This window comes from Psammomys obesus, unplaced genomic scaffold, assembly GCF_907164565.1.
Source record: "Psammomys obesus unplaced genomic scaffold, mPsaObe1.curated_primary_1811, whole genome shotgun sequence".
Taxonomy (NCBI): domain Eukaryota; kingdom Metazoa; phylum Chordata; class Mammalia; order Rodentia; family Muridae; genus Psammomys; species Psammomys obesus.
The window spans coordinates 7314607-7339746 of NW_026585587.1; the positions used below are offsets into that span (position 1 = coordinate 7314607).

The 25140-nt window shown below is 42.2% G+C and overlaps 1 protein-coding gene across 1 annotated transcript in view; it reads left to right on the plus strand.

Annotated features, from left to right (window-relative positions):
• Positions 1–23121, plus strand: part of Tp53bp2 (tumor protein p53 binding protein 2) — a 52362-nt gene extending 29241 nt beyond the window's left edge. Inside the window, exons 6-18 of the mRNA XM_055609492.1 lie at positions 1744–1918; positions 2509–2690; positions 3049–3213; positions 3580–3808; positions 5257–5364; positions 5677–5825; positions 7363–7822; positions 9496–10274; positions 12715–12852; positions 13603–13736; positions 16502–16668; positions 19450–19649; positions 22371–23121. Coding sequence (XP_055465467.1) covers positions 1744–1918; positions 2509–2690; positions 3049–3213; positions 3580–3808; positions 5257–5364; positions 5677–5825; positions 7363–7822; positions 9496–10274; positions 12715–12852; positions 13603–13736; positions 16502–16668; positions 19450–19649; positions 22371–22412 — 2928 coding nt within the window. The 3' untranslated portion in view covers positions 22413–23121. The remainder of the gene's footprint in view (positions 1–1743; positions 1919–2508; positions 2691–3048; positions 3214–3579; positions 3809–5256; positions 5365–5676; positions 5826–7362; positions 7823–9495; positions 10275–12714; positions 12853–13602; positions 13737–16501; positions 16669–19449; positions 19650–22370) is intronic.
• The last annotated feature ends 2019 nt before the right edge of the window (positions 23122–25140 follow it).

A 25140-nucleotide genomic window follows, 5' to 3' on the forward strand; every position in this document is an offset into this window, starting at 1 on the left:
TGTGTGTGTGTGTGTGTGTGTGTGTGTGTGTGTGTGTGTGTGTGTGTACGGGCATACATATCTCTACCACAGTACAAGTGTGGAGGTCAGAGGTAAACTCTTGAGAGTTGGTTTTTCCCTTCCATCATGTGGCCTTCAGAGATTTAACTGGGTTTCTCAAGCAAGTATTTTTACTTACTGGCCCCAAATTAGCTTCTGGGGTCGGAGTCAGCTCAGTTACTGAAGTGCCTACTATGAGTTTGGATCCTCGGCACTCGTTAAAAGCTGGGCACATTGGCAGCATCTGTGACCTTAGCGCTGAGGGGTGATGATTATGGTGACAGGCAGATCCCTATTGCTCATTGGCTGTCTAGTCTGGCCAGTGCAGGTTCAGTGAGTAACTCATTCTCTATCTGTATAACCCCCTCCTCTCAAGGCTCAGGGATCATTCTAGAAAAGCGAGCACATGGAGTCTAAGGGCTAGAGGAGTGGTGACCTCAAGGAAACAATGTTTTCCACATACAGCAGGGCATTTACACGTATGAGCTCATTGCGGTTATACCAACATGAATAAGACCTGTGTAATCTCAAGCCAGACAAAATCCCAGCGTGGAGAAGGGAGTTGGGCATGCAGTCGCTAGGGAGGGGCTGTTGTCAATTGCCAGCTTCTGGGGGAGGAGAGTCCGTTTTCTTTAAGGGTATGGTCCCTGGTGGTTGGCCACCCTCCACTGGAAGGCACACATTCAAGAGTATATGAGCAGTACAAACTGTACTCAATTTTGTTTTGTTTTGCTTTTTGAGACAGGCTTTCTTTGTGTAGCCTTGGCTGTCCTGGATTAGCTTTTTAGACCAGGCTGGCCTGAAACTCACAGCAATCTTCCTGCCTCTGCCTTCCCTGAATTCTGGGATTACAGGCATGTGCCACCTCACCAAGTTGTACTTGATTTTTTAAAGGGGGGAGGGAGGCTCAGCATTTAAAAGCATGTACTGCTCTTCCAGAGGGCCTGAGTTCTATTCCCAGTACTGTCAGGTGACTCATAACTCCAGCTGTAGGGCATCTGAATCCCCTAGCCTCTATAGGCATCTGAATTCATGTGCACACACACAGGTATACACACATAATTATATATATATATATATATTTTTTTTAAAGACACAGTTGGGTAGTGAAGAAGGCATGCCCTGAACGGAATTGAGAAAGGTTGAATATGATCAAAATTCATTACACAAAACTCTAAAAACCAATAAAAATGAAGGGGAAAATTAATCAAGGAAGACATCCAATGTTGTCCTCTGGCCTTTCATGCTGCCACACATCCACATCCATATATATTACACATGCAATCTATTTTACAAGCAGGTCTTTATGAAATTGCTTCTGGGATGACTGCTTGTACAGGAACCATTTGGATTAAAAGTACTAATTTCTAGGTCATCTCTCTCGGGGCCCTTCGGTGGCCAAGGAGTGTGTGTTTTGAATACTACCCAGCTGACTGTGGTGACAGAATGCAGAGTGTGTGGGGAGGGCCAAACAGTGATGCAGGAGCCTTCCTCTGGGCGTGCAAGGGTCGGCTGAGGTTATGTTGAGGGTGGTGGTGTACCTTTTCTTTTTTTTTCTTTGATTTTTTTTTATTAATTACACTTTATTCACTATGTATACCCTCTGTAGCTCCCCCCCCCCCCGCTCTCAATCCCTCTGTCCCTCCCCCTTCTCCACCTTTTAGAACGACAGGCCCAGTGAGTGCTTCTTTTTCCTATCTTTAGGAGCAACGCCTAAAGTTTTTAAAACAGCAGGACCAACGTCAACAGCAGCAAGCTGCTGAGCAGGAGAAACTTAAGAGGCTCAAAGAGATGGCTGAGAGTCAGGAAGCGAAGCTGAAGAAAGTGAGAGCTCTGAAGGGCCACGTGGAGCAGAAGAGGCTGAGCAACGGCAAACTTGGTATGTTGCTCACAGTAGACAGGGAGGCCGCATTTGAAGCGGTTTTGGCATAGAGCAGCAAGGAAGTTTATATAGATTTGTAGTGAGAATAAGTGTGTGTATTTAAAGACATTGTTAAAGTCTTGCTATAAAGACATTGTTAAAGTTTTGCTATAATTTTGACATTGCAAGTTCCTTTTGGTTGAAATTAGTTAGCATTAAGTATTTTAGATAAGATTTTAAAATAACACTTTAAAATTATATTTTTCTTAAATTCTTGATCAAGAATTTGATGAGGATAAGGATTTTTGTTTATATGGGACCTCCAGTGAATATATTGCTGTATTATTATTAATTAAAGTTTTAGTGATTCAGTCACCATGATCTACCATTATAAAATTGGAAGCAAAGGTTCTAAAGAAATTTGATTTCCAAAATTTAGAGTTTGTTTACTATAGTCACTATTTAAATTCTTCAGAGTCTTCAAATATCTGCTTCTAGACGGTTGCTTCTCATAGAGTTTTCTACTTACTAGAAAGTTCATTATAAAGCTTGGTGTCTGGGAAGTAGTTCATTCTTTTATTTTCAACTGTGGTGGTTCTCTGTTCTAGTGGAGGAAATTGAACAGATGAATAGCTTGTTCCAGCAGAAACAGAGGGAGCTAGTTCTGGCTGTGTCAAAAGTGGAGGAACTTACAAGGCAGCTAGAGATGCTTAAGAACGGCAGGATTGACGGCCACCATGACAACCAGTCAGCAGTGGCTGAGCTTGACCGCCTCTACAAGGAACTGCAGGTACGCCACAGCCACATTCTAGATGCAGTGTGAGCGCCTCCCTAGGAATACAAACTGTAGAAGTGACTGTAACTCTGGGACCTCAGCTGCTCGGCCTTAAGGTGGTGGAAATGGGAGGCCTAACCCCCAAGAGTCCAGAATAAACTTTGGATGCCTTAAACAGGAAATGAGGCATAACCGCAGCCAGTGGTCTGGCACAGAAGTCCCTTAAGTTTAAACCAGGAGGTGAGGTGTACGGAGAGGTGGAAGCACCGTCCAGTTTTAGAAATTACATAATAGTTAACCGTGTGATTGCCTCCTGAAGGTGCTTTTCTTTCTTTTTCTTGGTTATCTTTTGTTTCCTTTCTGTTTTGTTCAGTTAAGAAACAAACTGAACCAAGAGCAGAATGCCAAACTGCAACAACAGAGGGAGTGTTTGAATAAGCGCAATTCAGAAGTGGCAGTCATGGATAAGCGAGTTAACGAGCTAAGGGACCGGCTGTGGAAGAAGAAGGCAGCGCTGCAGCAGAAAGAAAATGTCCCGGTGAGTGAGTGAGTGAGTGAGTGAGTGAGTGAGTGAGTGAGTGAGTGAGTGAGTGGGTTGTTTGGGGCCTGGAGAGGGAGAGATAACTTCACAGAATCTTTACATCTGTCCTCAGAGAGGACAGTGCAGTGTTGAATGTGCCAAAGATGATCTGTTACGTTTTGTTCTTTCCTGTGTTGCTTAGCTTTTCTTTCTAACACAGCAAGGTTGTAGGAGAGTTTGTTGTAAGTGTTTCCTTTGGGGACATTTTTTATAGTCTCTGTGGCTAAATTCTGAAAGTGCTGATTCTGAAATTTTCAGTCTTTTTCTGAATTCGGTCATCCAACAAAACGTATAATATTAAAAGCGATATGTTTTTAAACCAAGGTTTCACCTGATGGAAATCTTCCTCAACAAGCAGTGTCAGCCCCTAGTCGTGTGGCTGCTGTAGGCCCTTACATCCAGTCATCCACAATGCCTCGGATGCCCTCCAGAACTGAGCTGCTGGGGAAGCCAGCCCTGCCTGATGGTTCTCTGGTCATGCAGTCAGCAGAGGGGCCAATGAAGATACAGACACTGCCCAATATGAGGTCTGCGGCTGCTTTGCAGAGCAAAGGTAAAAGTGGGCTATCTAAGTTCTTTCACACATAGCTCTTCCCTACTCCACTGTGTTTTTTAATTTTGGTTGTTTTAAAAATTGTTTTCATAGTATCTACTTTTAAGATTTCAAGTTCCTTTTTGTTTGGCAGTGATTTTAATCTTAACCCATACAGGTTGACTCAGGATAAAACCAGTTATTTCAGAAATGGCCTTGCTGGATGCATGGTGTGAACCTCTAAGTCCAGCACTCTCTGCAGAGGTTGAGGCAGGAGGATTGTGTTCTGGGGACAACCTGACCTATACAGCAGAGCATTATGTCAGAAAAGAGAATAAGCAGTCCTTGTTATGAAGGAAAATTTGGTCTGATGTTACAAAGTGAGATATTTTCATTCTATGTGAAGAGACTGTATACACACACCAGTAATGCCATTTTATAGGAGTGAGTTGTGAGACCATTCATTTTGGATTTATGAGCTCTTCTGCAGGAGCATTGCTTTCTTATAGATGTTAATAAAGGTAAACACCAAGGGGTGTAAAGGTGGGAAGAGCAGAAGCTTCCGGCCTTAGTCGTCTTTGTATTCAGTGTGGGCCTCAGGTGCATGGAGAGTGCAAGCCAGAACTTCATAATGGAAGGATAATTGACGAAAGGAGCGATTTGGAAAATGCAGGGTCTAAACACTACTCCCACCCCCTAACAGGGTTTCTCTGTGTGGCCTTGGCTGTCCTGGAAATCACTCTGTAGGAGTCTAAACATTTTTATCATATATTGTTATATAAGAAAAAAGCTAATTTTAAAATATTTATTGTTTTGCCATAGGTATTACTATGAAGCATTAATAGTATTAATTTTCTAAGACAAAACAAAACAAAACAAACAAAAAAAACTGCCATGACATTTGTGTGTGTGTGTGTTTTGTTGTTGCTGTTTTTGAGGTAGGACCCCACTGTTTATAGACCAGCCTGGCCTTGAACTCAAAGAGATCCATCTGCCTCTGCTGGGATTAAAGGTGTATGCTACCACTCCTGGCTGGCATTTGAAATTTAAATAGTGTAGAAACCATGACTACCTTAAATGGTGACCGCTGGATTGCAGTGATGGACACATTCCCTGATCATCAATAAGGCTTTGTTCGTAAGATCCGACTTATGTGCTTCCATCTCTTCTACTGGAAATTGTCTTCTGGTGATGGTTCCTCACAGTCAAGAATAATGAAATAGGGTCTTTCTGGTGCACGCTAACTTTTTCTTTGCTCTGGCTATTTTTAAACTGCTTGAGTAAGGTGGAAAATCTAAACATAGAAACAAAAACTAACATAGGAATTTTCTAAATAAATTTGCTTGAAGGCTGTGTGCCCAAACTCTAAAGCTGGTTTTAGAGATTAGAAGTCTTAGCAGGAAAGTGAACTGAATTAGTGAAAATGCCTTTAGAATGTGAGTGACTTGGGGCTACTTTCTGTACTCTAGGCTCTAAAACTCCCTCAGCTGGCCCTGACTGGAGCCCTTCCAGTGTAGACCTCTTACCCAGCCAAGGCTCTGCTGCACCCCAGAGTGCTGGGAATGCCCTGGACCAAGGTGAGGTTTGTTTGTGCTACCCTGAACATTTTGCTTTGACCCTAAAGGGTATTTTTGTACCTTTTTAGCTAGCTTGTTCTTTAGTTTGTTAAGACCAGGGACAGTTTATTTATATAATTCCTGTACTTAACTGAGGAACTAAGATAGTAGCATTGTAGTGTTTGGGGTGTTCTTTTTCCAGCTTAGCATAAAAGTATGGAAGTACTTAGTGGGTGTGGTGTTCATCGAGAGCTAATAGGAAGAGACAGAAGTGATAAGCAGTTTTATTCCAAGCAGTTTGAATATCTAGGTGGGTTTTTTCTTTGTCTTCAGTTGATGATGGGGAGATTCCGCTGAGGGAAAAAGAGAAGAAAGTGCGTCCGTTTTCGATGTTTGACACTGTGGACCAGTGTGCTGCTCCAGCCTCCTTTGGTACCCTGAGGAAAAACCAGAGTAGTGAGGACATCTTGCGGGATGCTCAGGTACTAGTGCTATCTCAGCTGCTATCTAATATGTTTCTCTAGTGCAGTTTTAAAGTACTGTCTGTGAGGGACAACAGAAGAAATACAACATCTGGAACATGAGGAAGTATAATAGGAGTCTGTTATTCCATTTCTGTTTAGATATGACTGTGCACTCCCTCCATATTGGGGATGGCTGGCATATTTGCTTCTGAGTCACAGGTTTTTGCAGTTCTCTGAAGTGTGTAAGTACACTGAAGAAGAAAGTATTCATGTTGTCCAGGGTTTTGTTTTGTTGAAATCTAGTAGTCGAATATAGTGGCTCATGCCACTATATTCCAACACTGGAAAGACTGAAGCAGAAGGGTTGCCTCAAATTTGAAACCAGTCTTGGCCAAAGAGTGAAACTCTTTCTCAAAGAATGATAGCACAACAAAAACCCATGAAGAAATCTGGAAACAAGGTTATGTCGAAGACATGATAGTGACTCTTGAATGGCTGTGGGGGACCCTACCTTAGGGTAAGTGGACTTGTGGATGAATGCTGCAGGCTGGTGGTTTTTTCAAGCGCATACAACTCTGAAATTGCTTGTTTTGGAGAGGTTTTTTGAGTCTTGATTTTTACTAATGCTGGCCTCAAACTTGTCCTCCTGCCTTAGGCTGCCAAGAGCTGGGATCACAGAAACGCACTTCTATGCTCAGTTAGGTTGTACGACACTTTGACCAACAAGAATGTTTTCTCGGGGCTGGAGCGGTGGCTCCGAGGTTAAGAGCACTGGCTGCTCTTCCAGAGGTCCTGAGTTCAATTCCAGGCAACCACATGGTGGCTCACGACCATCTGTAATGAGATCTTCTGGTGTGCAGGTGTCCATGCAGGCAGAACACTGTATTCATACTAAATAAACTTTTAAAAATGTCTTCTAGTATTGATGCCATCCATGGATATGAGAGATGGCAATAAAGAGTTTTGCCCAGCTAAGAAGCAAGACTAGGAGGAAAAGAAATCATGAGGTTGGGGAGGAATATCACTATAAATCTCTTTAATCTGATTTTAATTAGTTTTTATTTTTTATTATTTGATTTAAAGCTTTAATGATTTTAAGATTTAAAGCCTTTCATCTACTTTTCATGAGTGTCACCTAGCGTGCAGGAGTATATGTATGTATATATGCATGTTCATATGTATGGGTTCATGTATGTGCCCGTGGGTGTGGAGGTCCAAGGTTGATGTTGCGAATTTTCTTCATTGCTTTTCTATCTTATTCTTTGAGGTGGGTTCTCTCAGTCACAGTCAGAGCTTGCTGACGTGGCTAGTCTTACTAGGCAGCTTGTAGGCTGGAATTACAGGCAAGCTCCCACTCAGCATTTCCATGGTCCCGGAATCCAAACTCCAGTCCACTTGGTGTATAGCAATTGCTTTAGGCCGTGAGCTAGTTAGAGACCCAGGAGCTGATGTTTTATAGTATTTGCTTGTATTTGTGAAATGAGCTGACTAGACTAGTTCATATACTTTTGTGTAGTGTTTTAACTGCCTTGCTGTGTTTGTGTGTATGTTACAGGCTGCAAATAAAAATGTGGCTAAAGTACCACCTCCTGTTCCTACAAAACCAAAACAGATTAATTTGCCTTATTTTGGACAAACCAGTCAGTCATCTGACATGAAGCCAGATGGAAATCCTCAGCAACTGCCAATAGCTGCTACATCCATGGGAGCTAAGCTCAAACCTGCAGGGCCTCAGCCAAGGGTGCTGTTGTCTCCGGGTGCACCTTCAGGTGCCCAAGACCAAGTCCTGTCTCCAGGATCTAAGCAAGAAAGTCCACCTGCTGCTGCAGTCCGACCCTTTACACCCCAGCCTTCCAAGGACACGTTTCCTCCAGCGTTCCGAAAACCCCAGACTGTGGCGGCGAGCTCCATCTACTCCATGTATACCCAGCATCAGGCACCAGGAAAAAACTTCCAGCAGGCCGTGCAAAGTGCCTTGACAAAGACACATCCCAGAGGCCCCCACTTTTCAAGTGGTAAGGTTCCATTTGTTTGTGTTTTTAAGTGTGTTTGGGGGGTAATTGGGCTTGCAAGAATGCACTTGGAAGAGTGAGTGCACAGGCCATTGTGCATGAGGAGGTCAGTGCTCTCCTTCCGCCGGCATTCCACAGGTAGGATTCAGGCTGTCAGGCTTGCACGGTAAGCACCTTTAGACACGGCCATCTCACCTAGCCCTTGGTCGCTAAGGTTCTTGGTTTTGTTTTTCCCTATTCTGGGCTTAAATCCTGTGCCAAGCTACCAGCAGACAGTAACATGCCCGGTCTCTAGTTACATTGAGCTGTCATAAGAATTTTAACTGCTCCGGGTAGCTTAATGGGAGCTTAATGGAGTGCCTATTGCATGTCACCACCACAGTAATCACGGCAGACACTGCATCGTGTCCTCCTTTCCTGTCTACAGCTATGATAGAATACGCCCACAGAGGGCAACGTAAAGGAGCAAAGGATTTATTGTCCAGAAACCCAAGCAGCTGGTCACATTGTAGTCACAGTCAAGAGTAGAGAGAAGGGACTAAGCCCACTGTGCCTGCTTGGTCTCAGCTGCTTCCTTCTGTCTTACATAGTTCAGGACTCCTGCCTAGGGAGCGGCGATACACAGTGGGCTGGGCCTTCCCACATCAGTTCACGGGCATGAGTCCCCACGGGCATGCCCACAAGCCAGCCTGATCTAGACAGTTCCTCAGTGACACTCTCTTTGAAGGTGGCAAGTTAACAGTTAAAAACTAGCATGACACATGAGTTAGGTGTCAGTTTTGAGGAGCTTGCTGACATAGGGAAACCAGGTTCACAGAAGGCTACATCCTTACTGTTAGTTTGACGGTTCTTGATATGTGGAAGATGGGACGATTACATTGTTTCTTTATTTTTTAAAATCAGAATTCTCTCGTATTCTAAATCATTCTAATGAGGATACCACCACTAAGTACATGTGAAACTATAATATAATTATTTTTTGTTAAACATGTGCAGTCTGGATGTTTGAGGTTTTTTTTTTTTTTTTTTCTCACTTGGGCTAGATTATAATTGGCCATGATTTAATTAACTGAAAATGGCTCTGGAATTATGAAATAAGCATATAATTGTGGTTTAGACCTATCAAAACAGATATTAAAGTGTCAGTGTACTGCTACCCCTTAGTCTTTTCATTAATCCTTGGTAAATACTGCCAGTATAATAATTTGGAGATGAGATAATGCTGACGTAATTGGAATGTTTCAGGAGAATGTCTTTGGGAAAGACAAATGTTTCTCAGTTTTGTGAGCCAAGTGTGACTTTCCACACTGATCTACATTTGAATAGTGTGTAAGCTGGGTAGTTTATGTTTAGATTTAGTTGGTATACATGGACAGATTAACAGTTTTTCTTGATGCCACAGTTCATGGTTTCTTACAATTGGCCACACTTTCCTTCTTACTGTTTCATAGAACAGTGGTGCATGTGATAATCATTGGAGATTATGATTCTGTAGTAAATGCAAAGATGGAAATGCTTACTTTGTCTTTGTTATTTTAAAAAAATCAAGTGTATGTGAGGGAATGATGTAGCAACTATGAAATGAAGAGAGACTTCACTTGCCAGTAGCTCTTTTCTTACCAGTCTTGTTTAATTAGCACTAACTGTGGCTTTTCTTTTCTCTCTTTCCCAATTAGTGTATGGCAAGCCCGTGATAGCTGCTGCTCAGAATCTACAACAGCACCCAGAGAACATTTATTCCTGTAGCCAGGGCAAGCCTGGCAGTCCAGAGCCTGAGACAGAGCCTGTTTCTTCAGTTCACGAGAGCCATGAAAACGAAAGGATTCCTCGACCACTTAGCCCAACAAAATTATTGCCTTTCTTGTCTAATCCTTACCGAAACCAGAGCGATGCTGACTTAGAAGCCCTACGAAAGAAACTATCTAATGCACCAAGGCCATTAAAGAAACGTAGCTCCATTACAGAGCCAGAAGGCCCTAATGGGCCAAATATTCAGAAACTTTTGTATCAGAGGACCACCATAGCTGCCATGGAAACCATCTCTGTCCCATCATACCCATCGAAGTCATCAGGCTCAGTGACTGTCAACGCGGACAGCACAGTTGACATCCCAAATCCGTATTTACACGTGGAGCCAGAGAAGGAGGTGGGCTCTTTAGTTCCTGAACCATTGTCCCCAGAGGATATAGGGAGTGCCAGTACAGAGAACAGTGATGTGCCAGCTCCGTCTCCAGGCCTTGATTATGTGCCTGAGGGAGCCACAGACAGCATTTCACATCTCCAGAATAACACAGAAGAAGCCAACCCAGAGGCCCCCCATTTACTTGAAGTATACCTAGAAGAATACCCCCCATACCCACCCCCTCCATACCCATCTGGGGAGCCAGAGGGGCCTGAAGAAGACTCTGCACGCATGCGCCCACCTGAAATCACCGGGCAGGTGTCTCTGCCTCCTGTAAGTAATGCAGTGTCCCATGTTCGTCTAGGAGACCTTCCCTTGTGATGCTCATCATGGGGCCTGTATTCTTCTCTAGTTCGAGTTTTTAATCTTATGATCCCTTGGTATGAAGTGGATCTTGGTAGTCTTGTTTTTTGACAGCACTGGGACACATTCATGCTGAGCTATATTTTATTTTTAATTTTATTTATTTATTTTATTCATTCATTCATTTGTTTGTTTTTTATAATGTCTCACTCAGTTGCCCAGATAGGCCTTATGCCTCTGGAGTAGGTGAGATATAGACCTTGGCCACCAAGTCACCCTCAGGGTGGGAGTTACAGATGCTGTAACATTAATGTAAGAATATTGCTATATTTTGCTGTATGTGTGTGGTGCGGGGTTCTTCAAAGGAAACGGATTTCGTCCTTATGCCTGTAAAGACCACCTCTGTTGTTTGCTCTCCAGTGGAAAGCACACTAGGGAAACAACACTGGACTGAAACACGTATGGATCATTTGCTTAGCTCTAACATCTGCAGAGTGTGTTATGTCACTGCTTCCAGGCTTTGAGACTTTTTAAGATTTTGTTTTCATTTTATGTATATGAGCTTTTTGCCTACCTGTCTAATAAATGTATATTGTGTGTGTGCCTAGTATCCAAGGAGTCCAGAAGAGAGTGCCAGATCTCCTGGAACTGGAGTTAGGGATACCGTTAGCTACCATGTGGGTGTTGGGAATCGAACTGGGGTCTTCTGTAAGAGCAACCAGTGCTCTCAACTGCTGAGCCATCACTCCAGCCCCACCCTGAAATTTGTTTTTACTGAAATGTTAGGTTGAGTCTCAGACTTAAAACAGTGATAAAATTAAAAAGGATTGAAGAGAGTGGGCACAGGAGAGAAAACTCAGGAGGGTAGATAGGCTCTTTGGCCTCTTTCTTCCCTTCAGTGTTGTTTAGAAATCACTAGCAAATAGTCTCTTGGTTTCCTTTTTCTCTAGTGTCAAGTTTTTCTGAAACTGTGTTTCTGGCCTGAAAATGCCTTCTACACTTCTTCCAAATATTAAAATTGTTTTGTAGGTTTATCATGTCACTTTGAAATAGGTGGATGTAAAAGTAACTTCTTTTCCAGTGGGAGAATACCATAGTGTCTGCTTTTCTCTAGCAGTAATTTTTGTTTCTTTAAGCACAAACAAAATAGAATGCTAAGCTGTGAATTTAAAACAGTAAAAATCAGAATGGTGCCTTTGAATGATTATTTAAATGGATTTTGTTTGTCTGATCCCATATTTTTTTATATCAGTTTATACTTTCTTTGCAAGATTCTGTTATTTTCTTTCTAGAAAAATGGCTGCTTTCTTTTTCCCATCTTAGGGGAGACAGATGTGATGATTGTGTTTCTCTGAAAGTATGTGGCCAGGTGCTTGCGTTGTGAAGCATCCAGAGGCTGTGAGCACTGTCTTGGGCTCATTACACTTTCTAACACTTAATTCTCTCCTAGCTGCAAGGCATGTTATTTGTTACTTAATATTTTACAAAGCTCTGGCTCGTCACATCTGAGATAAAATCAAAAGGGGCTAGCAGTATGGTTCAGTGGGCCAAAGCACTCACTACCAAGCCTGACAACCTGAGTTCTATTTCTGGGACACAAATTGTGGACCAAGAAGTGACTCCTGAAAGTTAGGTTGTCCTCTGACTTCCATATTCGCACTGTGACACGAGTATGCACGCACACACACACATACATAAATAAATGTAACTTAAGAAATCTGATTGCGTGTGTATATAAAAATCCCTTTTTATAGGATGTTAGATTTCATTTTTAAAATGCCCCTTTAAAGCATAACTTACTAACCTATCTTAGGATATAATGTTCTCCCTTTGTGTATCTATCTATTTATAACTGATCACCTTTGTTATTTAGCCTAATAATTTGCCTGTGCCTTAGGAAGGATTATGGTATGAAATTTTTAAGAGGAAGGCTTACCTAGATTAAATTCTGGTCCTGATGGTTTCTGACTGTGCTCCTTTCCTTTTGTGGGCAGCAAGGATGATTGGGCTTTTAGTGGGATTAAGTAAAGAAGGACTTATGAGTGTGAGCTCTCACGATTCTGAGTATTGGCCAGTTGAAGAGGGAGGCTCACCATGTTGTACCGTCAGGTAAGTGACTTAGAGACGGTCTTGTCTGGTCAGCTCGCCACCAGGTTTCAGTTAGTGCACTCTGGTTCCATAGCCAGGTTTTCATGGCATACTCCTAGGAGCGCAGGGCCTGGGAGACAGACAGGAAGATTGCAACTTCAAAGTCAGTCTGGGCCATGTGTTGAGTTCCAGGCCAGCTTGAGCTAAATGTCAAGGAAAAAAGGGGGGAGGAGGGAGGCCCCGAACAGTATTCTTTTCTCTAATTCAGCTGAGTGCTGCCTCTACTCTTGTTGCTCTCTAATTTCCACAATTTCCTTTACAGGGCAAAAGGACAAACTTGCGTAAAACTGGCTCTGAGCGGATTGCTCATGGAATGAGGGTGAAATTCAATCCTCTCGCTTTGCTCCTAGATTCATCTTTAGAGGGAGAATTTGATCTGGTACAGAGAATTATCTATGAGGTAAGTTTCTTAAATATAACTTTGTATTTTATTTTAAAGCTCAAAATAGAAAGCTAGTATAGAGAAGTCCTATTTAAAAATTTTCTTTTTTGGGACTGTGGAGTTGTGGAGAGGAATATTGAACATGCTTCAAAATAGGCTGTGTTATTTTAAGAATGTAACTGTAAGATTTTGATAATGTAGGAGTTGAGACTGCACATGAAATATTTTAATGTATGCCTCTTTGTTAGGGAAAGCATGCCTCATTGAAAGTTGCTCTGAATGAATTTGTACTTTATAGTATGATAGTATAGAATTAACAGGTGTCGTCTCAGATTTTTTTTTTTTTTTTTTTTTTTTTAAGATAGGGTCTTGGTACAAAAGCCTCAGATTCATGATCCTCCTACCTCAGTTTATTGAGTACTGGAATGACAGGCATGTGCCACCAGGCCCAATGAATTTAGTTGAACTTCTTTAGCTTCCCATAGCAAATAGGATCTGCTTAGAAACCAGTGTGGTGGGAATTGGAAGGAAGAACAATATAACTGTGAGGGTGTAGTTTTGACACTGAGTTTTAAACAAAACCTTCTTACAGTAAGTACTTACTTAGTTTGGCTATGCTGTCTGCCCTGTTTCTAGGATTTTTCTTGATGGCTCCTCTATGTTTCAGTTACGATTTTTAAAACAGAGTTTCTGTTTTATTGATCCTAAGAGGCCAGTTAGTGATGACATAAATTGGAGTGACTCTCACCCTTTTTATTGGTGTAATAGGTTGATGATCCAAGCCTACCAAATGATGAGGGTATCACAGCTCTTCACAATGCTGTGTGTGCGGGCCACACAGAAATTGTGAAGTTCCTGGTACAGTTTGGTGTGAATGTAAATGCAGCAGATAGTGACGGATGGTAAGTTTTTCATTTAAACTCCTGTCAAACATCATTTGGGGGTGTCCAGTGTAGAAGCAGAGGCATTGCGCTATGGGAAGGCATAGAAATATGCCAGCATACATTCTTCACTTGCTGCCCATGAGCTGTTTTAGGAGTTGCTGTGTCTTCTTGTAGTGGCCATGTTGTTCAATTTCTGAAAGCAAAAGAAGTTTAAACTTTAACGGTAGTGTGCTTCAATGAAACTGCCAGCATCCCTGCTCTGTGCGTCTAGGTCCCTGAACAGAGTAAGATCTACTAGATCAAAAGCACTGTAGTATTGGGGCTGTCCAGGTGGCTGCCACATGAACAGTGGGCAGGGGGCCCATGCTCTAGTGTGGACACTGGACAAAGTGGGGAAGTCACATGACAAGGAGACAGTGCAGGATCTCATACTACCCAAACCAGCCGTAACTTATAACTTACCAACTATTGGCATTTTCTCTAATATTTTTAGAGCTCAGTTGATCTCATCCATCTTGATACTTCAGAAAGTGAAACCATAGGAGAGACAAAGCTCTTTCTGTGGAGGAATATGAAAACGTTTTCTATATAGGACTAAAAATGTTCCAATTTAATTTCCTGTTTACTTAAGTACTGTAAGCTTATTAGTTTTTATCAGTTGTTATCAGATGCTCATGTATGTAATCATTCCCAGTGACTGTGGTCATCTATGGAGACTGTTTCCCTTTTGTTAGATGCTTGTTATTTGTTACAAGCAATACTTGGAGACGTTTATGGTTGTATTTGGAATGTGTGTCCACTGTGGAAAAGTACACACAATAGAAAAGAAGAAAGCCATCAGCCTGCACCTCCACAGTCTAAGAGTAAACAACATTGAAATTTTAATACAGTTCCTTTCGTGTGTGTGTGTGTGTGTGTGTGTTCCCTGCACAGTAAATTTAGAACCTCATATGCTCCTGTATAAGCCATGTTCTTTATAGCTCCTCTAGTCCTCAAGTTCTTTGATGTGTGCGTTTGTATATATGTGAGTATATATTTATTTATGTGTGTGTATATACACACACCTTTTTTGGTTTAGCACAAGCAAATCTTACTATCATATTATCCATTTTTGAGACTTTAGATTGTATAATTTTTCACTCTTAGAAATTAGAACTGAAAAGTCTGTAAGACATGTGCTGGGGAAGATGGTGTATTAGGTAAAGTGCCCGCCCTGCAAATATGAGGACCCGAGTTTGGGTTTCCAGGTCTGTAACTGTTGCAGGGCAGGCAGAGATAGGTAGGTCATGGAGCTCCTTGGGCAGCCAGCATAGCCAGTTGGTAAACTGAAACTCAGAGGAAAACCCCAGCTCAAAATAGAAGGAAGTCTCCATCAATAGAGGGAGATGCCTGTTGTTGACCTTTAACGTTGGCGTGTGTGTGTGTGTGTGTGTGTGTGTGTGTGTGTGTGTGTGCGCGCGCGCGCGCACATACACACACATACACATACACACACACAAATACACAAGTGCACAAAGTCTGTATTCATATTCACCAAAATAACCAAAATAGTAAAGATAGTATTCTGGAGTAAGAAGGGCCTGAATTTCTCTTTTTAAAAACTTCTGTCTTGGACTGGACAGATGGCTCAGAGGTTAAGAGCACTGGCTGTTCTTCCAAAGGTCCTGAGTTCAATTCCCAGCAACTGCATGGTGGCTCATAACCATCTATAAAGAGATCTGGTACCCTCTTCTTGCCTGCAGACAGAAATGCAGGCAGAATATCGTATAAATAATAAATAAATAAATCTTAAAAACAAAACAAAAAAAAAAAACAGCTGTGGGTGGTGACACACGCCTGTAACCCTAGCACTCAGGAGACAGAAGCAGGTGGATCTATGAGTTCAAAGCCAGCCAAGACTATATAGGGATGAATAAATAAACTGTAAATAAATAAACAAACCTTTTACCCATACCACAGGTGAGATGTAGCTCAGTGGTGGAGCGCTTGTCTGGCATGAATAAGTGCCAGGGACTCCCAGGGCTGTGCAGGTAGAATAAATGAGAGAGGAGACACAGAGAGAAAACAAACAGAAAAGCATACATATAAGGGAACCAGGCTGAAGGAGGAAAAGAAAAGGTAAAGAAATACTATGCAGTTCAGAGCCTGATTATTAATACCTGTCTCAAGCCAGTTTTCTGCGTTTGGAGATTTGAGATGCCACAGATTTCCTTCGATGGTATTGATAACCATATATGTATATTGATAACTATATATTGGTATAGGCTAACTCATTGCCTAAAATAGATGAAATTTTGTATGTGTGCGTGCATGCATGTGTGTGCACGTGTGTGTGTTACAGTCACTGTTTTAAGACTCTTCAAGAATCATCTCTGCAGTTTGTTACAGCTACTTTTCTACTTAGAATACACATGTCTATAATGAAAAACTAAAATTTAAACAAGAACTGATTATAGAGTTGGGGAATCCAGAAAGAACCAAATCTATTTTTTTCTGTTCTTTTTAGATCACAGTGAAGACTTTATTAATATATATAGATAAGTTTTGATTCTTCACACTAGTATTCAGCTCCTAGCTTCATTGTGGTCTATTGCTTTAGATACTTTCCTTTGTAGCTGTAATTCTTTTATTGGAACAGTTATCTGTCTTGATTGAACTGGTTTTAAAAGCCATTTGTGGGGCTAATGGTTAAGAGGCTGAGGATCTTGCTTCACAGACAACTTGCCACGCGAAGGTCTCGGCTTGGGGGAACACCTGTAACAGCTCTGTGTCCTGCTTCCCAGGACCCCGCTGCATTGCGCTGCCTCCTGTAACAATGTCCAAGTGTGTAAGTTCTTGGTGGAGTCAGGAGCAGCTGTGTTTGCCATGACCTACAGTGACATGCAGACGGCTGCCGACAAGTGCGAGGAGATGGAGGAAGGCTACACCCAGTGCTCACAGTTTCTCTACGGTACGTGCCAGTGTGGGCGAGTATGTTGGCTGCTGTATTCATTTACCCCTTTGTCTCTCGGGAGTAGCTCAAAGCTCAACAGGTATTTTATTATTTGCTGTGCGTAATTCTGGATGCTGAAATTAGGACAGCCTAGGTCACAGATACAGCAGCTTCTGTGCACGTGCCTAGAAAAAGCTGTCGTCAAAGCCATCCTCAGCTGCATCTGACTCTTGGTGTTAATTTAAGTCTTTATACATTCAAAAGACGCCCTGTTAAGGTGTTAGCACTCAGAGAATTACAGCATGTTGTGAAATGAGATTAAAAAATAAAGACAACACAGCACATTATGATTTTGATTACCGTAAAAAATGCCCTGTTAGGGCTATACCTGGATACCGATCTCTGTTTAGGGAAAAGCAGGAGTGAAGTTGAGATGGGTATATGTTGATTGTCTTTTATGTAGGACTTTTTTTTTTAAATCTACATTTGAAGTTAATTTTTCTGTTCATTTTGGCTTGAGAGGACAGGAAATCAGGAGGCTTTAGGAGTCTAGATTGCCCAATGTCTCAAAAGCTTAACAATTGTTGGAAAAGTTTCCTGAGATTAAAGGCACAGCCCTTTGCCTCCCTGCCTGGCCGTGTTCCTTAGGTGTTTCTGCCCCTTTTAGGTTGCAGGTGAGGAGAGAGATTGTTCTTGAGGCCCACAAGGCTCACATCATCTTTCTAAGTGCTTTTTCTTTATTTTTCTGCTGTGTGTTTAGTGGCGCTAGTTTTGAACCCAAGGCCTTACACTTACAGCAGGTGGCTACTCCTGAGTGACTCCAGCCCTTCAAGCTGTTTTTTCACTATTGAGACTCATTTTGAAATTTTCAATTTTGGACCGATAGAGTATTTTGACATTAACAATATTTCTACATCCATATGATAGACTATGATATTTTTAAAGACATGAAGGATATTTGGTCAGACTTTTTGATTCATGATTGGATCACAGATGTCAGGGTTGTTAATGGTACAGCGTGAAGGTAACTGCTGGTAATGAACTGGGCGCAGTGGGACTGGGAACAACTTCCCATCTAAGGGAGAAGAACATGACCTCTCTGATACCATCTGGATTTTTTTATAAAATTCATTTTCCCATTTTATTTTACTGTATTCTATTCGTGTGAATGGCTTGCCTTCATATATGTCTGTGCGCCGCGTGTATATAGTGCTCTAGAGGCCAGATTAGGCATTGGATCCCCTGGTCCTGGAGTTAGAGAGTGTAGTGAGCCGCCATGCCGGTGCTCAGAATTAAGCCTGGGTCCTCTGGAAAAGTAGCTAATGGCACGTCTCCACAGCCCTGCCGCGAGTCTTGATTTCATTGAAAACTGGGGCTTGAATTGTTAATTTGAGCATATTGTAGTACCTAGGATTTCTTTCCATTCCCATCCCAAACAGAAACAAAATGAATCTTTAAAATGTTGTGGAGTTCCTTTTGTGTGAAGTTTTGTTGCCCAGTCTTGTTTGTGATGTTTGGGTGGGAACCTATGGCTTTTCACATGCTTCACGAATACTCTCCCACTGAGAGACCCTCCGGCTGTTGTCTTACCCTGCTTTTCCTGTTACTTTAAAATGCCAGAATTTATCTGACCCATTAAGTTGGCAGAACTTTCTTTTGGAAAAGAACAGTTTTCATTTTGTTGTTGTTGTTTTAAAAGATGTATTTGTTTGTTTGTTTGTCTGAGTGCTCTATCTGCATGAATGCCTGCAGGCCAGAAGAGGGCATCAGATCCCAGTAGAGATAGTTGTGAGCCACCATTTGGTTGCTGGGAATTGAACTCAGGGCCTCTGGGAGAGCAAACAGTGCTCTTAGCTACTCAGCCATCACCCCAGCCCCCACATGCTGGTTAATTGATATATTAATTGTCATAGGCTGATGACTAATTGTTGGGTGCTCTGAGCTGAAAAATATATTTGAAAGTCAAATAGATATTTTCCTAAACTTTTAAGATATAAAGGTAATAAAAATTAATTGTCTTGCTGTAAACCTTATTGTCGTGTCCCCATCTGCTTTCCTCTGCTTTCTTCCTGTGGTGCCAGGTGTCTAGTTTCTCCAGCCTCATGCCACTCTTCACTTTTAGGGTACAAAAGGAGGTTGAACCTAACTCACGGTTAGTAAGTAACTGCTGGAAAATGGCCTTTTGAGGATTTTCTCCTGCCCTGTTTGTAGATTTCAACATCCAGAATTCTGATTTTTCTGTTAGAGTAACCACATATAGACTTTTCTGTCTTATGTAACCCTCTGTATTCTGCATTCTAACAGATGATATTGTGCTTTTCCTTCTAATAACTAGGACTTGGTGTAGGCACGTAAACAGCTGACACCCTTCTGAAAGTTTTCCTGTTCGCTCTGTGTTCAGTGAAGACTGAAGTTGCAGAGCCCTTTGGCCATTATGCTTAGAAACAGACAGGAAGTTGACAAATGTGTCATTTTCTTTTTTAATGTCATAGATTTAAATAGTTTTTCTTTTAGCTCCTGGGCTAATGGAAGGCTTCTTCTCTAGGGAAGGTAAGCGTTGCAAGATGCCTAGGAGGTGTTCGCTGTTGGCCTTGTGGACCTGACATTGTTTGTCTTCTGTAAACACTGCTGAGCTTCCAGGTTTCTCTCCCACGCTGGGACATTTATTTCTTGAGGGCTTACTGTTGTAGTTCTGACATTCTAGTGAGTGTCCTTTTCCCATTTGCTTCAGAGTCTAAAGTCCTCTGAGTGGTAATCTGAGTGGCGAGTTCCATGGTCTGTCTTCTGTTTCTTTTGTAGGAGTTCAGGAGAAAATGGGCATCATGAACAAAGGAGTCATTTATGCGCTGTGGGATTATGAGCCCCAGAATGACGATGAACTGCTCCTGAAAGAAGGAGACTGCATGACTGTCGTCCGCAGGGAAGATGAGGATGAAGTCGAGTGGTGGTGGGCACGCCTCCATGATAAGGAAGGATATGTTCCTCGCAACTTGCTGGGGGTAAGCCGCTCCAGCACTGACCATGTTTTGTGTGTGGGAAGGTGGAGCTTTGCATGAAGTGCTGTGCAGATTCAGTGCAATTCGCTGCCCTTTGTTAATAAGACATTACAGGGCTGGAGAGATGGCTCAGCAGTTGAGAGCACTTGCTGTTCTTACAGAGGACTCAGGTTCAGCTCCCAGCATCTCCATGGCAGCTCTCAACCATCTATAAATTCTAATTCTAGGGGATCAGATGCCTGTTCACTGCACACACATGGTACACATACGTACATGCAGGCAAAGCACTCATACATATAAAATCTTTAAAAAAAATAGACAAAGCTTAAATTTTTGATGCTCTTTCGACTTACGGCCACATCTCCTGTGCACCTGATTATACTTAGGAACATAGTAATAGGTTTGAAAGCAAGAATAACATGCTTCCAAATTTTTGCATTAGGCTCTTTTATAGATTTAAGCCAGGTGCCATGTAGAGCATGTCCATATTCCCAGCATTTGGGAGATGGAAGTAGGAAGATCAAAAACAAATTCTTCAATGGGCTTGGGTATTCTTGTGTGGGGGCTGTGTACAACAGAGTGTGTTGGGTGTGTATAAGAATGAGAGAAATAGTATAGGTAGCTTGGGATTGCTTGTGAGTCTATTGGTAAGAAATGGGAAAAGTTTAAGTGAAGGAAGGGTGGGGTGATGTATGCAGGTAGGTCACAGGCACTGGGGTCCATGTCCCTGCTGACCCACTAGAACGTTCTGTCCTGGAGAGGCCTGGGGAAGCCTGCCTCCTGAGCTTGCTGTGCCTGCAGTGCAGGCAGTCCTGGAAAGTGCTGCTGGGTTTATTAAGCGTCACATTGGCAAGGTCTGTTATGTAGACAGCAGGTAGAAGCCAGAGGGCGGTTTCTCCAGCATTGCGGCAGGAGCAGGAATTTGTCTGCTAAGGTTCCTCTGCTTGAGTGGTTCACGTGACTTTGGCCCTGGGCCCTGGCATTTAGAGTTGCCTGTCACATGTCCATTATTAAATCATTTGCTGCATCTCACTGCTGCTTTCCAGACAGTAGCATTTATTGTGAAATCAATCGCTGAGCAATCTCTCCAGCCTCATCACCCCTAGTCTCTCAAGAGCTGGGATTATAGTTGTCCAACTTCATGCTCCGATGAGTTCCCCTCCACGGTGTTTTGCTGTGTAGCTGAGGCTGGCCTCAAACTCCGAATCCTCCTACCTTCCAAGTGCCAGGTTTGTAGATATGTGTCACCTGCCTACCTCATTTGTTATAAATGGGTAACCAATTATGCATATTTGTGGTATATACCATGATTTTTAGAAACGTTTATTTTATGTGTATGTGTATGTGTGTTTATGCGTGTTCCAAGTAAGTGTGTGAGGTCAGAAGACACTTTTGGGAATTCAGAGATTGAGCTCAGGTCACGAAGCTTGACAGCTAGTGTCCTTATCTGCTGAACTATCTTCCCAGCTCCTATCTTCCCTAACCCAACTTTAAAATAACGGTTTATATTTATAAAATAGCTAAGCTAATTGACTTGTATAACCTGACATATCTAACTTTTTATTTTGTGATGAAAATAGAATCTGTTAGTTTCCAATTAGTATGTGTGACTTTGAACTATAATTTCCATATTGTACAATAGAACTGTGTATAAATTCATTTTTTAGTGAAGAAATCCCCCTGGTTAATGCGGTGGGAGGATTATTCTCAGGAGGGGAGGCAGCTAGTCAGAGACTGTTGAACCCTCAGAAGGTTCTGAAATCAACAGACTGGGATAAAAGTTGTAATTTTAGTCCTAAACATAGATCCTCTTGATTGTCTGGCAATCTCTTTTATGGAAGTGTGCTGTACATATCATATTTAAGTATCTTTTGGTGTTAAATAAAGGCAATTTCACAATGTAGAATTTTTAGACAGGCTCAGCTGTGAGTCTGGAAAGTGCATTGGTGAATGTACTCTTAAATGAACCCTCCACTCCTCTTGTTTCCTTGTCCATAAGAGAAAGAAGGGGGAGGTGTGTGTAGTTTGATGGTTGAAATTCTCGTTTGACTTGCTCTGGGCCTCAAAGGGCCTTGCAAGGCTCACATAGCCTCTCCTCCCCTTGTTATGGGAAGCACAGGCCAGCAGCTTTTTTCCCTAAGTGTGCTGACTCATTTTGTTCCTGATAGGCTCAGGGCCCACCCACAGTGTCATGTTCTTGTAAATAAGGTTGAAGAAGTGTAGCTGACTTCTGTGGGTGGTCACAATACTTTGGAGCTGAGGGCAGAAGATTGTGAGGCTAGCCTGAGCTACCCAGAGAGACCCTGCCTTAAAAAAAAAAAAAAAAAAAAGGATGGGGGAAGAAAACTTTGTGTCCTGTCAAGGGGTGTTCCCAATCCAGGCACACACAGCAGTTTATAAGCAGTCTTCAGCAGTTTGGCCTCCCTGGACTGCTATGTAGTTGAGCATACTGCAAGTTGAGTTAATGCCTGGAGTTTCTGTGTCCCTTGCCTAGTGACACTGTTCCAGCTGGTGGGCCCTGTGACCTTCAACGTCTTTTAGAGAGTAGCCAGTGAGCCAGGGCTGAGTGTGAGCCCCTGTGTACTCAGGCGGCCAGCATGCTTCCACAGCTCACTGCTTTCCTGAGTTGATCTCTCGTGTCACATTCCTTTCTGTGTTTATTGGAATATTGTAGAGCTTCCATGTATAAGGCACATGTAAATATTTTTTAAAATTCTCTTGCAGCTATACCCAAGAATTAAACCCAGACAAAGGAGCTTGGCCTGAGACTTGAGTTAATGAAGAATTAATAAACTAGAAGAAATACTATTATTATTCTGGAAAAAAAAATTAAAAGACTTAGTTTAATGGCAATGTGGCTTGAAAGCAATGAAGAATGTGCCTGGAAGAAAATGAAGGATTGAAGACGTCAGCATTAGCAGAGGACAGGAGCGTCAGGAATTGCGATGCTCAGCACCATCCATGCTGAGCAGAGTGCTTATTGTGGCACACATAGGCAGCAACGAGCCTGTTTTTGTTGAGAAATGGGACCATTCACTGGGCTGTGGGAAATGAGCTGCTTGTCCTGCTTAGGGCGTTTTGGCACTGTTCCCATACCAGTCTCCTGCCAGAAAGGACCAGTGCCATGTCGCACCATCTCCAGCTGTCGCCAGCACCAGCAGGCTTTGGGGGTCCCTGGCGCTGCACACTTGTGTGTTATCAGTGAAGAACTGTTAGCTGCTTGGCAGTGAGCAATAACTATTGTATGAGTTCCTGTAGCAGTTAAGAATTATGCATATTGAATACTGAAACTAAACTACACTACCTAATCTGAATTAGATTTAGAATCTTGTTTTTAGGCTGAATTTGAATCTATATTTATTGTCTTTTTGTATCTTGGAAATTAGAGATTTGTTACAGATTTACCTGTATTTGTTAGGATCATAACTGATTTTAAAATGATTGTAATAAAATTAAACTTTATGACTCTAAGCCATTTACTGGTTTTCCTTTTAATGTCATAAACAGCTTTGGTTGTAGATCATAAGCCATTGGGCTCTCTCCTGCACAGCTCAGAAATAATGAATTGCTTGATCAACATGCGGGAACTGTGCTAAGATTTTCTTACAGTGGAGTGAGAAGGGCTTCTTAATTACAAAACCTCAGCCTTGCAGTTCACAAATGTGGATAGCTAGAATATCGTACTTCTTTTCAGGGACTGAGGTTGTGCACGTGCGTGCATATGTGTGTTTCATCTGTGGAGGCTGCAAGGACTTCAGATCCCTTGAGCTGGGCTTAAAATGATTTGTGAAGTACCTGATGTCTGAACTCTGGCCTTCTGATAGAGCAGTCAGTGCTCTTAGTCACCTCTCCAGCCCCTAGTTTTGTCATTTCAGAAAAGTTCTTGGAGATCATAGTGACAGAAAGTTTACATGGACCTGCAATGTCTGCTGGGTCATTTTAATGTCTGTGTTTTTTTGTTTTTTTTTTTTCTACATTCTTCAAAAAGTTATTCACATTTATTTATTTGTTGTTTATTTACTTTTACTGCCAATCAAATTAATGAGTTGTTTTAGAGCCCATTTTGCTTAATGGAAATGTAATTTAGTAGAAGATATATATGCAAAACCAGGGGTTACTTTTTCTAGATGTTTTTAAGAGAAGCTGGATTCTAGCAAGGAAAGTAGATGAGAAACCACATAACCTTCCGATAATGGAGAAGGAATGACACATGAGTTCAATATGGAGACTGCACAGTAGGAAAAATTCTGATGTCCGTGGGTGTTCCTTCCCCGTTAGTGAGGTTGGCACAGATGTAGGGATTTTTCAGACTAAGTTTCCTAATCAGCTAACACCATGGGGAGATCAGCTTGGATTAACCAGGTGGGCCCAGTGTAATCACATGAGCCCCTGAAAAGCAGGCAGAGAGGCAGGAGCCTGAGCCAGAAGGTCAGCAAGACTTGGGGTGTTTTTGAAGATGAAAGCGGTCATGAACCGGAAAGTATAGAAACTAAGAAAAACTCTGGACTGAGAAGGGCTGCAAGGAGTTAGGACCTCAGGCTAACTGGACCTGAGTGCACCCTGCCAGGCAAGTCAGTCTGTCTAGGGGTGAGTCCCATGTGGGGGTGCGGTCTGCACTAAGGTAGTGCTTGTTGGGCCCCAGTCTGTGTAAGTGTGAGATCGGGCATTTTTAAGCACCCAAGTTTGTATGAGATGTTACAGCAGGAAACACAGGACGTGGATTCCAGAACTAGACTGTTCCACTCTGTAATTACTTGTATCACCTTGCCAAAACAGTTGACCTCCGTGAGACTTGTTCTGCTAACATGTAGAAAGACCTAAGGAGTCGTGGAGGAAAACCATGCAAAGCGCTAGAGAGAACTCTGAAGAGTTCCGCCAGTCTACAAAGAGAAGGTGTGGGAATTAGGAAAGGGAGCCAAGCCAGTCTGCCGAATTGTCCTTAATCTTAGCGTTCGTTTTTATCCTCTGTATGTTTTTACTTGTTTAATTAAAGTATCAAAGCTTCTTGGGGATAATACTGGGGAAAAAAAAAGTTAGTGACTCAAGAAACACAGCCTTCAAGGGGATAAGAGACAGTTTATTACGTATGGAGCCAATTTGAATGCCCAAGGCCCAGGAAACATGGAGGCAAGTTACTCCAGGTTCTATGTTTCTACAGGAAGCAGTTTCATGAAGCTTCATAGTAGTACGGTAAAGAAAGTCATATATCAAGGCAATTTTAAAAAACTGGTGGGTACATCAGAGAGGCCGTTACGTGAGCAATCTCTGCTATAGGTCTCAGGTGCTATCTGATGACATTCTTAGATGTTAGATTAATAGACTATGAATGGTTTTCATTTATTAGTCACCAGGGGTTAGTCTGACATAGAGGTGGGCAAAGAATGGCTATTTAAGGGCCTAAAATTCGCCCACGATTTGGACCAAGCCAAGATAGTCCAAGCCCTGGACCTCCATCCTTCCAATCTCTCCACATCACTGCAGTTCTAGACAGTCT